The 18,068-nt window shown below is 47.5% G+C and overlaps 1 protein-coding gene and 1 long non-coding RNA gene across 2 annotated transcripts; one reads left to right on the plus strand and one right to left on the minus strand.

Annotated features, from left to right (window-relative positions):
* Positions 1 to 1,418: 1,418 nt before the first annotated feature.
* On the plus strand, positions 1,419 to 7,197 carry FOXD1 (forkhead box D1). Its single transcript, XM_061393286.1, has one exon. The coding sequence runs from the start codon at positions 1,522 to 1,524 to the stop codon at positions 2,941 to 2,943; it is 1,422 nt and encodes a 473-aa protein (XP_061249270.1). The 5' UTR covers positions 1,419 to 1,521; the 3' UTR covers positions 2,944 to 7,197.
* A 2,141-nt stretch (positions 7,198 to 9,338) lies between these two features.
* LOC133233463 (uncharacterized) lies at positions 9,339 to 13,060 on the minus strand. The gene is made up of 2 exons (XR_009731719.1): positions 12,708 to 13,060; positions 9,339 to 12,464 (listed from the first exon to the last, which is right to left on the minus strand). It is a non-coding gene; the product is annotated as an uncharacterized LOC133233463 (long non-coding RNA).
* Between the last annotated feature and the right edge of the window lie 5,008 nt (positions 13,061 to 18,068).

The raw sequence follows: 18,068 nt of genomic DNA on the forward strand, positions 1-18,068 counted from the left end.
TTGAGTTGAACAGAACTTGAATCTTCTTTTTAAAAATTATTTCGTTTCTTCTCACCAATACCTATTGGAAATATTTAGTGGATTAAAAAATACATTTTAAAAAACTGGCATGAAAGTTTCAAATTTATCATTGTAGTTTCATTATTAAGCCTGACTGTGTAGAGATATGTGTATTTTTTTAGTGATTTAAACACTTTTAGATACTGTGGAGTGTTGATTAGAACATCCCAACTTACAACTACAGAATCCCTTACCCCATTATGAAAGAACTTTTTTGAGTCACTCCTAAAAGCAGTTTTTTTGGTGTGTATTTGGGTTTCCACTAAAAATTTGTTTCTTCTCTGCATTCAATGGTTACTTTCTTTATTCCCACGAAATTCCCACGAAATCAGATCCTCTCATTAGAGTGGCTTAGTTTAGCAGTCAAATTTCTCGCATTCAATTTCAGATAGTGACTAAAACGCCACCCTAACAGCATTTTTATTAACAGATGGTGGAAAACAAACGTCTTTGAAGAAGAACCGAAGGGGACAGGTTAAAAGGTCAATAAACAATTATTATTGCACTTAAACTGGGGTGGGGGGCGGTTTCCTCATCAGATTCCGTGGGGAGCCGCTGGTTCTATCTGGAGGATATGGAACAAACCAACAAATCTCAGGGCCGTTCCCCACGGACCACCTCAGACGACCCTCAGGGATGGTCATATCCTGGCTAGACGGTTCCGATAGGCCATCGAGTGGTCAAACTGTCGCGTCCCAGGAGTGTCTGGGGTTCGGGTTGAGGGCTCATTGAAGAGGAGACTGGGAACTCGAACTCGTGCCACGGCCCTTGATCAGACCAACACGAGCCTGCGCAAAACTCAGAGGTCTCAGCTCCTTTGGGAAGGAATGGTGGGGTCCTGCCTCCTCCCCCCTCTTCACAGTTGCTGCTCCCTCCTACAGTGAACTTTCTCTCGGAGTAGGGCTGATTTTCTAGGCTTTCTTTCCCTAGCCTTGGCAGCGCTCTGACGTGCACACCATGTGACAGGCCTCCTTCAGCTATAAGCCAGGGAAAGGTCCGCCCTCTCCTGGACTCAGCCCTCTCCTCGCCGAGCTCTGTCCCTAGACTCTCCACCGTCTCGCACCCTCCCGGGCGCCCGCCACTCTTGAGTTGTTCCCTCGGTACCCCGCCACCCTCTCCTCGACGGACGCGGCGAGGGGCTGCTGGTGGAGAGAGGAAGGTCAAGTCCCCCGCCCAGGCGGGGTGCGCGCCTAGCCAAACCAGCGCGGAGATCGCGGGACCACCGCGGCGGCGCAGGAGTTACAAAGTCGCAGCGCGAGCCTCTGCCGCTGCCGCGCAGCACCAGCGCCGCAGCTCCAGCAGCCGCGGAGCACCGTCCCCCCCCCGCCCCGCCTCCCCCTCCCCGCCCAGCGTGGCGCCCCCGGGCCAGGCCCGCCACCCGGGACCTGGGCTGGGGTGCGGCGGGAACCCGGAGCCCGGCGCCCCTATGGGCCGCCTCGCCGCCGCCGCCGCGCCACAGCTATGACCCTGAGCACGGAGATGTCCGATGCCTCCGGCCTCGCCGAGGAGACAGACATCGACGTGGTGGGGGAGGGCGAGGACGAAGACGACGAGGAAGAGGAGGACGACGACGAGGGCGGCGGCGGCGGACACCGCCTGGCTCTCCCCGCGCGGCGGCGGCGGCGGCGGCGCTCGTACGCTGGGGAAGACGATCTGGAGGACCTGGAGGAGGACGACGACGACGATGACATCCTGCTGGCTCCGCGGACTGGGGGCTCCCCGGCGCCCCCGGGTCCAGCCCCGGGGGCGGGGGCCGGGGCCGGTGGCGGTAGCGGCGCGGGCGCTGGCGGCGGCGGCGTGGGCGCGGGCGGCGGCGCCAAGAACCCGCTGGTGAAGCCGCCCTACTCGTACATCGCGCTCATCACCATGGCCATCCTGCAGAGCCCCAAGAAGCGGCTGACGCTGAGCGAGATCTGCGAGTTCATCAGCGGCCGCTTTCCGTACTACAGGGAGAAGTTCCCCGCCTGGCAGAACAGCATCCGCCACAACCTCTCGCTCAACGACTGTTTCGTCAAGATCCCCCGCGAGCCCGGCAACCCCGGCAAAGGCAACTACTGGACACTCGACCCCGAGTCCGCCGACATGTTCGACAACGGCAGCTTCCTGCGCCGGAGGAAGCGCTTCAAGCGGCAGCCGCTGCTCCCGCCCAACGCCGCCGCCGCCGAGTCGCTGCTGCTGCGCGGCGCGGGGGGCGCGGGGGGGGCAGGGGACCCTGCCGCAGCCGCCGCGCTCTTCCAGCCCGCGCCCCCGCCGCCCCCGCACGCCTACGGCTACGGCCCCTACGGCTGCGGCTACGGCCTGCAGCTGCCGCCCTACGCGCCGCCCTCGGCCCTCTTCGCCGCCGCGGCGGCTGCTGCCGCCGCCTTCCACCCGCACTCGCCGCCGCCGCCCCCGCCGCCGCCGCCGCCGCCGCCGCCGCCGCCCCACGGCGCGGCCGCCGAGCTGGCCCGGACCGCCTTCGGCTACCGGCCGCACCCGCTCGGCGCCGCCCTGCCCGGCCCCCTGCAGGCCTCGGCGGCCAAGGCGGGCGGCCCGGGCGCCTCGGCGCTGGCGCGCTCGCCCTTCTCCATCGAGAGCATCATCGGGGGCAGCCTGGGCCCGGCCGCCGCCGCCGCCGCCGCCGCGCAGGCCGCCGTGGCCGTGCAGGCCTCGCCCTCTTCATCTCCCGGGACGCCGTCCGCGCTCGGGGCCGGCGGTAGCGACGGCGGCGGCTGTGCGGCTCAGGCGGCCGTGGGCCCGGCCGCCGCTCTCACCCGCTCGCTCGTGGCCGCCGCCGCCGCTGCCGCCTCCTCCGTCTCCTCGTCGGCCGCCCTGGGGACTCTGCACCAAGGGACTGCCCTGTCCAGTGTCGAGAACTTTACTGCTAGGATCTCAAATTGTTAATAACGCTATGTTAGCGCGCTTGAGAAAGAGAAGGTAGGAATCATGGCTCCTATTTTCATCTGGGTGGTTTTGTGTTTTGTTCCCTCCTCCCGGCGCGGCCCCTCCCGACCTCGCGCCCCCATTTCGCCGCTTGGGATTCTCAGACGAGACTGTGTTTGGCAACTTCTCGGGCGCGCTCTTCGGCTCTGCAGGTCCCTCTATTTATGCAAAGTCGCCCTATGCAGCAGCCCCCCAAACTAGGGTGGGGAGGAAGAGGGTGCTGGTGGAGATCCGCTCTGTTTAGGCTTCCTTGAAAAGGGGCTTCCTTGACTTTGGGAACATTTTTTAAAAATCTAAGCCTTTTTGAGGTCTAGAGAGTCTCAGGTCCAGGCGTTAAAAAACAAAAAACGAAAAACAATAATGTTCAACAGAAGAGTAATGCAAAAATAGTAGAGGTCCCGAAGAATGCCAGAGAAGCAATAGTTTTTATTTGAGGATATTTGTCTGGTGTGCTTTTTCATGAAAAGGAAAAAATGATTAACATGTTTACACAAGGAAAAAAGTCAAAATTATCATTTCTTATTTTAACCTGTGTTTTGTATCATAATAGACATGCGGAATTTTTATTTTGTACTTACTGCGTATTCTTTACAAGGAGTATTGTAAATTTTGACTGGCAATTATTGTACTATTCTAATGTAAGATTTTTACACTTTTTCAGAAATAAATACTTAATTTTCAAAGAAAATTCTCCAAAAGAATCGACTTCAGTCATCCCCTTCTTAGTTTATTTTCTTTTCTGTTAAAAAAAGTTTCCTTGTGGGCTAAAGTAGGAACCCATTATCAGAAGAGAAAAGTAATATTTTCAGAGACAACAAGAACATCATGCCATGATTTTTATTTATACTAAGTCAAAACCATTGCAGGGGATCAGAAATTATTTTTAAATGACTACAAATAAAAGTTACTTTGGTATACATTTCCAAATCTTATTTGATTCCATTTTGAAGAGCACTGAGGATTCTTAAAAGCCACAGTTCTCTAAGATAATTTTATAGAACTTTAAATTTTATTTTGGAGCTTCCCACTCCATTTAATTTCCACTCCCTTCTGAGCACAATATCCTATAAATCTAAAAACTCTGCAACATAAGGTTATGTTTTAATGGGAGTAAGTAAAACAAATCTGTGACTTTTGAATTAAAAATTTATTAGAAAAAATTTCATAGAGCTCATCATCAGTTAAATAGCTTTAATCAGACAAGAAAATACATAGATAAAATAAATTGTATTTGAAAGCTCTAGTATTTAAAGCTGTTTTCTTTGACAGAATTCCAGTAGTTGCATAAAGAAGTTTTTATTCTAAAAGTCAGTGTTAACTTCAAAATTCTAGTTGGAATGAATAACTTGGAGTATGTAAAGAAAATCTTTAATTTTCAGATACTCTTTAAAGAATGAAAATGCATCAGGTGTTTATTGAACTACTTATATTTTAAAAATTTAGGTGATCTAGGATATCTTTTTTCAAATTTTATTTTCCTTAACTAGTTATTGCAGGTAGTTTATAGTTCTTGAAAAAGATGAGACTAGTTTTGGCTACTACCAGTAACGTGGGCTTCAGATAAAACGAAGGGATAGTAATTTTCATACTTAATATCAGTGAACTGTTTTTTCAAATATCTGGACAGGTATATATCTGAAGAGCTGGCGATTTAACCTGGCAAATTAACAAAGGCCACATTGTAGGCCACTGTTTTGCAGTGCCATTAATTCTTTGATGCCCTATCCTTCCCTCCCTTTTTGGGGAGGGAAAAAAACTGACCCTCATAGCCTCAAAATTAAGTTCTACGTTTTTTACCCTATAGCATATTTGAAAGAGGGAAAATAAGAGGCTAAAGTAAACACAATCACCCCCAAGTTTATCACTGATACCTAGATACAAGTTGAAATTCGTTAGACCAAAGTCTTTTTTTGAAAAGTTACTTTTACCCTAGCCCACCTAAGGAAGAGGAGACATTGGAACCCGGAAGGTCCGGATGTCACTGGCGCCCTGAGTGGACAGGCTTTAGCAGGCGGAGCCCAAACCGCACAAGCACTGCTGGCGGGCCTCAAAGCCTTCTGTAACGCATAGATCTGAATTTTTATCTGAAAGTAATTAGGGAGAGCGCGCGAAAATAAAAATCGTGTATCTCACTATTTGCGTGATGCTTGGGTATCCTGAACCTGGGAGTCCCGGCTAATCCCTTTCTCTATCCAAATTTCCGCATCTTTAAAAGTGCAGGGACGCGCTCCGCCTCCCAGGCTGTCAGTGCTTTTAAGAGAATGGCAAGAAAGCCTGGGCGATCCAGCGCTGTCTTCGGTCCGGGACAGGGAGCCGGGGTCCCGCTTCCCCCGCAAGTGTGTCGTGAGTCCTGAATCCTGAGAAAAGGTGAAGCCGACCCGCCTGCCTCAGTCTCGAGTTTTGCGTCCTGGGAGTGCAGCTCCTCCACTACCGCCGGGTTTGGGGTTCCCCCGTCGGCTTTGCTGGCTCCGCGGGCCTGGCCGACCTATGGGAAAGCGAAGGCCGCGGAGACAGGCGAGGGGTGGGCCGTGGGCCGCCAGGCGAGGGCCGCGGGGCAAGCGAGGAGTGAACCACGGCAGTGGGCCCGGTGAGCCAGGAGCTCGGGGCGCGCCCCGTCAGGCCGCGGGGGCGAGCAGGTGCTGGAACAAAGGCCGCCCGGCTACCGCGGCCTTTGATGGGCCAGGACGTCTCCTCCCGGGGCTCCTCATTCGCATGCAAATCCAGCTCTGGTCCCCTTTTCTTTGAAGGCAAACAGAAGGATGTTTGTGTGTTTGTAAGGACGAAACCGGCTTGAACAAGCCTTCCTCAATAGGCTGGGTCTCGAAAAATAAACCAGTTGGACAAACATTGGACACCAGCTCTCCTCCTCCCGACTACAAAGTGTGGATTTGCTACAACTCATTAACCCGAGGCTTTTCTCCCCTTCTCCTTGTTTCTCTGCTCATCAAACGCCCCCGTAGAGCCTGGAGACAAATGACCGAAGCGCAGTCGGGAGGGAATTGCAGTTAATAGGGAGAGGGATATATTGGGGCTAATGGTTCAGGCAGCTCCCGGAGAAGGACCACACAAAAAGGAGCCTCTCCATTCAGGACTCTGTTATGCTGCGGAGATTTAATCTGCAGCTAGATTTAGCCAAATGTTATCTATTGCGGGGGTAATGAAGCCCTTATGGATTGAATTGTGCCTTGTATCACACATGGTGTCATGACCTTAGATCATTTCTTGGTCGATTTCTTTTTTTCTCTATTGGGTAATTATTTTATTTCTTTAAAATAAGAAACTAGTGCTTCTGCTCAACAATGTGTTTCCTCTCCATCCCCATCCTGTGAATTTAAGAGGCCCTTCCCTTCCTCTTAGAAAAGAAACTGAGGAGGGGAAAGAAAAAAAAATCACAGACTTTCTTCATGTTTTACTAAGGCATCTTGTTTGCACATCTCTCCTTCCCTGCCCCCTACTCAGTGGCCCATTCCTGCCCAAACTTTCTGCTGACAGACTTGGAGTTTGGGATATATTTGTTATCACACTTCTTACAGTGTAGTAAGAATCCATCCGAAGGGGGCTGGAGGTTTCTGCCCTTCACAGGTTTTTTTTTTTTTTTGAATCCACCATTTCTTCCTCTCGCCTGTCCTCTGAGAGAACTGGGGGAGGTGGTTATTCTGATGGAAGGTGATTATTTTGATGGAATACCAGCCCGTGTCATTTATTAAAGGCTGTCTGAGGCCAGCGGTTGTGCCTGTTTTGTTTTTCTCTCTAGCTCTGGTGGTTCTGATTTCCGTGCTTGACCAAGGACCAAGCTTGGAGCAGCTAACGGTGTTATTACAACTGCTGTTGATGGGTAGGGATCTGATGTTACTATCTCAAGCCAGGAATTAAGAACTCTAGTTTTAGTTGAGAAATTCTTCGCTGGCTACACATTTTGCTCACACCTGTTTTTATTACGGACTGAGAAGTCATTTGGGGGCCAGTTAAAGGCCATATCAGCATCAAACTCCATCCAAGTCAGAAATCTGCCCAGGAAACACCTTGGTTTCTCTGGGTTCCTCCAAGAGGGTCGGGGTGTAACCTTGGGACTAATTGCAATGCCAGGGGTCCCCTTCCCCCTTTCGAACGGGAACCAGACGAGGGTAGTTCTGGGCAGCAGAGGACAAGTGAAGCGGGCCCGGCGTTGTCAGCATCCATTCTTGTCTTTACTGGTTTCCGAGTGTTACAGTTGGGTCACACACACACACACACACACACACACACACACACACACAGGCGCGCATGCTCATCGCCCATCAGCTGCCACTTGCCTCCCTTTCCCCTATGACTTGGTAATTAGGCATATGCTTTTTGTTGGTAAATGTGTTTGATGTCACAGCCAGTGAAACGTGGAGTGTTTATAGGGCCACGAATGTAAATGTGTAAATATGTTTAGTGTAAAATCTGGCCCTTCGACTTTAGCAATAAATACCCTGCCAACTCAGATACAATTACATTTGACAGAAAGATGGAGAATCTGATCATGACCAGCTGCTCAGGGCTCTTTCGGTCTTATACTTTCCCAACTGAATTCACTTTTCAGATAATTTCTTTGCATGTCACATCTCTCTAATCACATCTTTCCTTTAATGTGAACAGTTTGGGGCTCCTTTCTTTTTACTGTTGGCCCCTCTGTTGTGCAGGAAACTTCCTGGTTCACTCCTGCTTCTATACCAGGAAAATGCTAGTCAATAACGAGCAAAAAACACACATAGAAAACAGTTGATTCTTATCATTGAACCCCCATTTTGAGTCCCCAGTCTCTGGGTGTGATAAGGAAGGAAGAGAAGTGAGGATAAAACATGTAAGCTTCATATTTCTAATTTTCCTTGTCCTTAGCGTTAAATCGTAATTTTCAAACTGTTTTGAGCTAGTCTAACTTTTAAGTGAGTACCCCTGTGTAACCAGCTTCCAGTCAAGAAGATGTTACCAGTACCCCAGAACCCCTTTCCTGTCTATTCCACTTACTACCCACAGCACACATTAACTTTTTAAAAGACTTTCACTAATGTTTCTCTCAACCACACTGTGAAATAGTGAGGACAATAATTGTTATTGACCGCACTTTACAAATAAAGGTATAAAGGCTCAAATGATATGACTTGCCCAAGGTCACAGCTACTGAGATAGCAGCATTTAAATCCCATTTTATTTCCAATACATCACACTGCCACCGTGTTACCATCATTGTGATCGATTAAACGTCCGCCCTGGTAGGGCAATTGCCTTAGAGGTCGCTGTGTAGAAGAGTCATTTATTTCTTATACATTTTTTGTTTTTGTTTTTGCTAGGTTCTCCTCCCTGCCACCTGTACTCAGGGCTTCCCAGAGATACCCAGCCCGTTTTGGATGCATTTGGAATTGAAAGTCAATTATTCAGAAATATCAGCTTCCTCCACCTAGTCCTGTATATTTTTTTCCTAGCATCACTTTTTGTTTCTTTGCATCAGCAATCTTCTTTAAAACATCACACATATACACACAACACACACACAGACGACTTATCTTTTTCACTACTGTACTATTTGTCCATTTCCTCAGCTTTTCTTACTGATTTTTAATGCTTGAAATCTACCAAACTGGCAGAACTTTTTTTGCTAAACTGTTCAGTAGGTCTTTTTAACCAGACTTAGGGTCTCATCCTTTTCATGTGGAAATGAGCATGTTAAGAGTCATATCAACTGACTCAACATTTAGTGAGAAAGCAAATCTTTTTTTTTTCCGGAGACTATGCCCATCCCGCACCCTCTTAGCGATTTTACTGTCTTTGAACAGCTGCGTATCAGGTGTTGAGTGGGTTCTTTTAGCTCCTGCGCAGTGAACACAAGGCCCTGGAGTCTCTTGAGGGGCAATCCTACCTCAAACTCCAAACTTCCTGGCCACTAGTCTCCCTGAAATGCCTTGGAGGTGGTGGGGAGGGGGAAGGGAGTTCCAGACCACCTGCTGGAATTACATCTTTCCCTGGATGTGACCAGCTTATCCTTGCCAGTCACCACCAGAAGCTTCAGTGAAGCCCAGCCTCCTCCAGGAGGCTCTGGAGCCACTCCTTGTCCCTTATGAGGCCACCCAGGCTGGAGCCAGTGTGGGGATTTTGTCTCACTGTGAGCTGCAGACTAGGAAGGAAAGTGTTTGTGCTGATTTTTTCAAGAAACGGTGCTTAATGCAAGATAACACTGATTTTCCAGAGAAAAAGTGTCTTTTTTTTGTTTTAAGGCACACTATATTTAATGCTTCCATCTTTAAATGGGTAACCAAGGAAATGCCAAGTCTGGATTCACTAGATTAGCCTGAGTGTTTTTTCCTATAGAGATACACACACATATACACATGCATGCATAATCTCTTTAAGCTTTTTATTTTGTATTGGGGTATAGCCGAGTAACAATGTTATGATAGTGTCAGGTGAACAGCAAAAGGACTCAGCCAAACATACACATGCATCCATCAGAGAAAGGGTTTTTGCAAATGCTTTTTTCCCCTTCTAAATTCTAAGTTGTAAAAGACAACAAAACCGCATTTCAGGAAGAAATGCAGTCTATTGAAATCAGAATCTTCGAGAACGTGGAAAATTCTAATTCTGAATTTGAAATTAGGTCTGGAAAGATAATTTTCTAATCTTAAAGTGAGAGTGTCTCTATTTTTCAAGATAGGATGTTTCCCTTTATGATGCTACCGTTAAGGAGAATCTATCTGGTCCATTAGGTAGAATGCAATTCTATGTAATGCATCCATAGGTCCAGCGAGTCCCTGGAGCACCAGGAAAGGATGGATCTGAGGCCATGGGCCTTGCCCGGGTCTGTCTGTCCCAGAGGGAGACAGAAACAAACTACAGAGTCTCTCTTAATTGCAACTCTGATCAATAACAGACTGGCAAAGAAAGGGGGGGGCAGATAATAATTATGGCAGAGAGCAGAAGCTTCTTTGAGCACTAGCTTAGGAATTTCCTTTAATATAACTAAAAGGCTGATATTTTCAGCAATAAAAGATGTGACGCATTTTCTGACAAGTCAATAATGAAGGATTATTATGAATGAACAATAATTTGGTTTTTTATTTCTATTTTTATTTTTTATGCAGAGTTTCATATATATGAAAATGACTGTGACAAGACTGTATTCTGTTAAATGAGGTGGGGGGGGATCACAAACCAAAAAAAACACAAAACCCTCCAGAGGTTGCAACAGAAGACATAAGACTCAGTTAAAAATAAATATTAAATCAGTTTTCTTCACACTCATTTATATTTGCGGGGAGTGTGGTGATGGGTTTTGAGAATCAATATGCCAATTTATATGAAAATATTTTGGAAAACATAAAACCTACACACATGTGTAGACCGATGATTCTTTTGTGGCTTCTGTCCCACATCCATATTCTTCCAGGAAATGAAAAACCTCTAAACTTTGGAGTATACCCAAATCCTTATATTAGTTAAGAGAAACTTTTGGCTTCATGTAAAGCTCATCTTTCTTCAACATTCCCACCCTATCTATGAAATAAATCGTTGTTTAACCCTTTCTAGAAATAATGAGGAAAAAAGAGGGGGCATTGTGTTTTCTCTTACCTCAGTCAGATGTATATTTGGACAGATAACTTTCTCCTCCCTTCTAAAATAAACAAAGCAATGGTGTTTTAAACCCCTCTTCTGGTCTCTTGTTCTATTTCTTTTCTCTAATTATTTACCTACTGATCATCTCTTTAACCTCTAAGCTTTGAAAAGTGGGATTAGTCTGCAGTATTTATTGAGCACCTGCTACACTGCAAATCCCTTTATTCCCAATTTAAATACAGGGAACAAACGCAAGAATTCCCACCACCAAGTTGCCTCTAATAACAGAAACACACTCACGCAGCAAGAGGAACGAGCCATTTCAGCAGCAAACAATGGGGTGGAGGGAAGGCTAGGAAGATCTTTTTTCACTTCTCCACTTAACAAAACCATTAAAAAAAAAAAAAAAACCCAAACTCAATTGTCTGTAAACTAAACTTAAGTTGCTTCTTGAAACTATCTTTCTGGTGTGGCAGTTCATTCACAAAGCACCTAAAAGAGATAGGTGCCTATGTAGTATGGAGGCACAAAATTCCTCCACTCAGAGAACTAGGAATTTGAGTTTCTTCTCAAGTTTTTAAGGCTTTCTACCAATCGTTTACCCATCAGTCTTATCCCTAGCCACCAGATCTAATCAGTGAAGAACTGAAAAGGAGGCGGAGGATCTTCATGATCAGGCTCAGCACAAAATGCTCACACTAGGGTGAACTGAGACTGTGATCTGCAAGGAATGCGTTTATGTTCACATGAGTTTGTGGGAAGACTCAGATACGGAGGCACAGTGAAAAGCCCTGGGGCACTTTTTTCTTGTTCTTAAACATTGTATTCCAAATCAAAGAAAAACTTTAAAATAAATTTTTAAAAATTTTAAAGAAAAAATATTTTCTTGTATTCTTTTCTCACTTTTAAATATTTTCCACTTGCAGACACTGTAGACACACTACTATGCAAACTCAGAGAAGTCAGGGTTCGGAAGAGTTTTTCAGTACTCAAGCATTAAGCTCACCTTGAAGTTCTAAACTGAGCGGGCAGGTCACCAAGTTTGGGTCTTGTTTTCCTCTTCAAAAGGAACCAGGGGTACGGAGAACAAAAATAAAATGTTGAGGCGCTGTGTTCTGTTGGTCTATTTAAGGAATTTAATATTTCTTTGCCTTCCTCCCCCTTCCCCCACTCTCCTCCCATCTGCATATTTAGCAGGACTCCAGCAACCATCCCCCACACGTCATTAGAACTGCGTGGGATGGGATCCCTTATTTTGGGGAGTTGGTGGGTGCGAGTTGTTATTGTAACTCTATTCTGTAACTAAAGCTCTGGCATGTAATAAATCTCTCCCCAAAGACTTTTGGATCTTTGATTTGAAAAATCGGATTCCTTTTGTGGAAACAGTTGACAGGAACCTAAAAGGATTAGTTGCATTCCACATAGGATAATTTTTACTGGCAACATTTTGAAACGATTTGGTCCCTTTCAGACCTTAAACAATGTCCAGAAAAATGATCTAACGAGACTTGTATTGTTTTCCTTTGTCTGTGAATCCGTTTGCCGCTTGTGCCAACGTCTCCGTAGGGTTTTGACAGGGTGCTGCTCCCGAGCAGTGCACCAAATTAATTTTTGATCGCCCTTTCTACTTGGTTTACCTCCTTCGGCCAGGGGCGCAGTAGTGTTTTCCCCTCGTCAGCCCCTGAAATGAGGCGGGAGCCGGTGGTCTGTCTCTCGGTGGCGCCGCGTCTGGGAGGAGGCGCAGGGACTCGTCGCGACTCAGCGAGGCCCGCGCGCCCCGGGCGCAACGGCCGGGCCCTCGATCGACAACAGCTCCGGTTCTCGGACTGGGCAGGGGTCGGCGAGGCTGCGCGCACTTCCTAACCCTTCGCCGTCTGACAGTCCTGGGGCTCTCTGTCCAACAGAACGCGATGCTGAAAGCGAGAGGACGAAAAGGGAGATAATTTTGCTTCTCCTTCTTCCCTAAGTACCCCCCTACCCCGAAAAAGAGCCCCAAACACAAACCCAGGAGAGGCCTGCCTCCTCCCAGCAGACGGCCGCTGTGCTGCTGCGCACGGGCCGCGGGCGACCGCGCTCCCCGCCTCCCCCGGCCCTCTCCACTGTTTATTTTGTTGTCAGCGGACTTATCAAGATGTTAGTTTGCTGGAGGTTCTGACCTGCCCGGGCGCTTTGGCTGCTCAGCCCAGGCTTTCCCCTCTGTTTTTACACCTGCACAAACTCCACCGCACTCCCCTGTCTGATTTATGGCCCAATTAAAGGTTCAGTGTTCTTGAAGCCACCCGCGCTGCTCCGGGCCACGGCGGGCGCAGGAATGCGCGGGACCCGGCCGCTCTGCGCGCGACAACCCGGAGCGCGCGGCCGCCGGGCGGCGCGGGTGAGGGGCCTGCTCGCGGAGCAGAGCAAAGGAACCTCGCACGCACCAAGCGTACGGCCGCACGCAGTTAAGCCTCCTTCTTCAAGCCAAAGTTCTTTCCTTCTTGGGGTTTCGGCTTTATTGAGACGAAGCGCAGCTTGGACAGCCCGCAAGGCCCGGGGCGGGAGGGCGCGGGGAGTGGCCACGTGGCGCGGCGGGACGCAGAGGCCCCGCACCGACCTTCCGGTCGTGACCCCCGAAGTCCCCGCTGCCCGGCCCGCCGGCCGCCCAGGCCGCGCCTCTGCACCGCTTTCCGGGGGAGGAAGGGGCGACGGCGGGGCGCAGCGGGCCGGAGAGGCTCCGGGCCGGGGCGCGAGGCCGTGCAGCTCTCGGCCTCGGCCCTTCCTTCCAGCTTCTCTCCGCAAAGGCTGTTCGTCCCGAGGCCCTGAGACTCGCTCTGGGAGAAGCCGGAGGTGCCCGCTGTCTGCTCCGGCAGAGCGAGGGAAGCGCGGGGTCAGCGACCGCCCAGCTCGCGGATCCCGCGGGAGCCGAGCCTCTGCAGGGCGGGCTGGCTGGCTCCAGCTCCAGCCTCCTTTTCGGCCTTTTCTTTCTGGAGAGAATAAGCGGCTACCCAGCCGAAATTGGCAGCATTGCGCATCTTCCTAACCCAACTCTTGTCTTCTTCCCATCTATCAATTCACCTTTCTAATTAGACTAATTAGGAGCGCTCCGGAGTGTCGCTAGGCCCAGGGACTGAAACGCTTAGAGGTTGTGAAAAGAGCCCTGAATGGCCACGCTGGGGGCCGGGCGGGGGTCTTCGTGACCCATTCAGCACAGAGTAACAGTGGCAACATTTATCCCTGGCCATTGAAAAGAGGCTCGATTAAAACGTTTGGGAACTAACGCCCACCCTGCATCCCTTCTCTAATTAGAGGAGCCCGGGGCGATTTCGAGAAGGTCGGGATCCCGCAGACACAAGCCCTGAGCGCCACTGCTTTCCGCCCTTTCATCTCAGTCCATTTCCTTCCCAGAGACAGAAGTCCGCCACCTCCCCACCTGCTGCTGGCCTGCCTTTCCCGCGCACCGCTCGCCCCTTACTCTGCCCAGGCTGGGGGCCCAGACAACTGCGGTAGGACGTGCAGCGGGGCAGAGAAGTTGAGGGCAGCCTAGTGGAAAAGCACCCTGTAGCATTTGGCAGGCTCCAGATTTCCGCCCCCCCTCGCCCCCCCATCCAAGGGAATTTTCACACGGCCTCTGTATAGGTTACTCTTTCCCTTACTTTTAAAATATGAATTTTCCAAGTCAAGATTCTGGGAATGGGAGTCTCAGGTGCCCTTTTGATCTACTATATTAGCATAGTGGCACACTGTTACAGGAGTTCTTCACTCACATAATTATTTGTACTTTCTCTTACCCGGCTTTTAAATAAACGTGTATTATGTGCCTAGCCAGATTCTTACTGTACACGTCGGCCTTCTTCCTTCCCTATTGGCACATCCCCAGACACGCCTTGGGACTTCCCTCGTGGCTCAGACGGTAAAGAATCTGCCCGCAATGGCAATGCGGGAGACCCAGGTTCAATCCCTGGGTTGGGAAGATCCCCTGGACAAGGGAAAGGCTACCCACTGCAGTATTCTGGCCTGGAGAATTCCACGCACAGGGGCGTGTCCCCAGCTGTGGGCTCGCAAAGAGACAGACAGGACTCAGAGACTAACGCTTCATATACGCCTTAGGAAGCTAAACTTGACTTGGTTCAATTCTTCAAGCAAGTTGTACATTCTAGCCACCCCGCCCCCAGGTTTATATGCAGCTTTTAGCTTTTTCATGGCTTAGTAGGAAGGTACCAAGACCCAAGGTATTCGAGGAACAAGTGATAGAAATGTGAAATAGCAGACACATTTCAACTACAGATTTTGTGTATGTGTGTAGGGTTATTTGTTCATTTTCTTGGTGAGAGGGTGATATCTGATATTTTTACAAAAATTTGAAACACATTTTGCCCTAGAATAAAGTAGATTGAGAAGAGTTGAGTTCTTTTCCTTTTCTTCCTTCCTTTTTCTCTCTTTTTCCCCCGCCCCCCACTCCTTTTTGTTACCCTAATCCTTTTTGGAAAAGTGCCAGGTATACAAAGAAATATCATCAGGTCACTGTTCTTGATCTTGTTAATTTAGAAAAGTGGAACCTCAGCAAAAGATGCTATTAACTAAATGTCAACCCACAGCATGCAAAATTCCTTGGATCCAAATTTCAAAAAAAGGAATGAAGGATGTCATGTGAGTGAAAGGAATTGTGGAATTTTTAAAGGCCTAAAGTGATCTTAATAAATTTTTATTGCTTCCACACCCTGCTTTATAATATTTTAATTTAACAGTTACAATATGCATGACATTGTAACAAAAATCTAACTTGTTAAGAAGCTGGGAGGGGCAGAGAAAACGAAAAGAGACAAGCAAAGTGGTTCACTTCCAATGGGGAAAATTATAATTTGCAAAATTTTAAATTCCTGGAAGCATAGAATTGAGAAGCCCAAACTGATTCTGTCTGTGATTTTAAATCATCAAACCTCTTACTTTTTTCATTTCAGTTGCTAATTTAAATTTTAATTAAATAACAGCAGCTAAAGTACTCAACTCCTAAGCATACAACTTGGTAAACCACTACTTAGATCAAGTTATTGAACATTTTAAACACCCCAGAAGATTCTTCCATGTTCCTTTCCAGTCAATACCACCCCACCCTCAACCACTATTCTCATTTCTATCACCACAGATTGTTTTTAAATGTTGAACTTCAGATAAATGGAATTATACAGTTTGTATATAGTTTTTTTGTTTGGCTTCTTTTACTCATCAATATATTTTTGAGGTTCATCTGGTAAAACTCCTATTTATAAGACAATTTAAATGGTAAGTCAATTTATATAGATCAAGAAGGGCAGACAGACACTGGAAAGCTTTAACTTACTCCCAAATTGAAAACAAGCAACATTAAATTAAAAACAAACATCCCTCCCAGCTCTACCCCTCCTCCTCCAAAATACATCATTATCAACCAGCAGAGGTAATTTTATGATTACAAGTACATATGTAAACAAATAAGATGAAATGGTTTACCTGCAACAACTGTTAGTTACATCATTATCAAGACGTAATTGTGGGTGAATGTAGAGGAAGCAGAAGCCACAGGCTGCTTTTGTCATCGGATTCTGTTTCCTACTCACCATCTCAACAGTAGGAAGTACTTTAGGCCTCTTCACAAAGAATGGCATGAACTTGAGGGGGGAACATAAATGCATCCAGCTTGTTTTATCCCAGACATGCAAGTACTTAGTGCAACAGGCTGTCAAGTGCACTTTGAATTTTGCTTGAAAGTGTTCATTTTGCAACTAACCTAGCCATCTATACTTGGGTCTCATCCATGGGTCATCATACAAGCCAGTTAGCTCTGCACCCTATGAATGAAAGCAGCACAGCCAATCTATAGGATTGTGACAGTCCTGCTGTCCCCTAGGATCCCCAGCAATCCAGCCACAGAGACTGCTCTCTCACGAATTCATGAGGCTGACCAACCAGAGACAACCAGTGAGCCCATCATTAGTGCTCCTTCCCTCCAAAGAAACAGAAGAATGCAGCCACTACTGATTTTTTGCCCAGGAAGGACAGCATTTTTAGGCAGGGGCATGTTTGTGCCATGGGATAAATTACGAGATGGGATAGAAGAGACTAAAGTGAGGTTTTGATTGCTTATTAGTGGATATATTGGTAAAGTTGAAGTAGAGAACATATCTCTTTATAATGTTAAATCTAAAAAGTTAACATAAATATAAAATAAGCCATGAGCTACATATTCAGGAAGGCACTGTGAAGACAAAAAGTCATTTCTACTGAATTCTCATCATACCAGTCATATAAATTGAATCAGTAATTTCCAGAAATAGGCAAAAAAGAAAAACACTACATTCCCATTATAATAGCCAAAATTGAAAAGAACAATAACATCAGTTGCTAGTGAGGATGCAGAGAAACTGGATCTCTCATACATTACGGGTGTGACTGTAAAATGGTTGTCACTCTGGAAAAGAGTTTGTCAGTTATTTACAAAACTAAATATGCACCTATCATACAGCCCAGCAACTATACTCCAGGCATTTACCCAGGAAAATAAGACTTATGTTCACAGAAAAATCTGTGCATAAATGTCCACAGCAGACTTATCTGTAATAGCGAGAGGGAAAAAGAAGACAACCCAAACGTCCTTCAGGCGGTGAAATTCTGGGATATTCATACAGTGCAGTGCTGCTCAGCAATGAAAATGAGTTAACTACTGGGCTTCCCTAGTGGCTCAGTAAAGAACCTGCCTCAATGCGGGGAACCCAGGTTCGATCCCAGGGTTGGGAAGATCCCCTGGAAAAGGGAATGGCAGCCCACTCCAGTATTCTTGCTGGGAGAATTCCATGGACAGAGGAGCCTGGCGAGCTACAGTCCACGGGGGTGCGAAGAGTCAGACACAACTGAGTGACAAACACCCACACATTAGTGATGCAAAAAAAAAACACACAAAAAAACACAACATCTTAAATGTGTTTGCTTAGTGAAAAAAGTAAACTTCAAAAGGTTGTATATTGGATGATTCTGTTTATATAATGTTCTTGAAATGACAAAACTATGGAAACAAATTGGTTGTCATGGGACAGGGGAAAGGGTGGAAGGGGTTCATAAACAGAAGTGTAGCAGGAGGGAACTGTAGTGATGAAAGAGTTCTGTGACCTGTCACATGAATCTCTAGATGCCCCAGTGGCTCAAGAGGTAAAGAAACCACCTGCAAGGCAGGAGGCGTAGGAGACACAGATTTGACCCCTGGGTTGGGAAGATCCCCTGGAGTAGGAAATGGCAACCCACTCTGGTGTTCCGGCCTGGGAAATCACATGGACAGAGGAGCCTGGTGGGCTACAGTCCATGGGGTCACAAAGGGTCAGACACGACTAGGCACACACGCAACACAAGCAGGAGGGAGTTCTAGTGATGGAAGAGTTCTGTGCCTTGTTTGTTGTGGCAACTACATGATCTATAGATAGGTTCACGTAACTATAAATTAAAATTTATGTAATCTAAAATTGCATAGAACCACACACACGCATGAATGCATGTAAAACTGGTGAAGATTA

Source organism: Bos javanicus, chromosome 20 (genome assembly GCF_032452875.1).
Source record: "Bos javanicus breed banteng chromosome 20, ARS-OSU_banteng_1.0, whole genome shotgun sequence".
In the NCBI taxonomy this organism is placed as follows: Eukaryota; Metazoa; Chordata; class Mammalia; order Artiodactyla; family Bovidae; genus Bos; species Bos javanicus.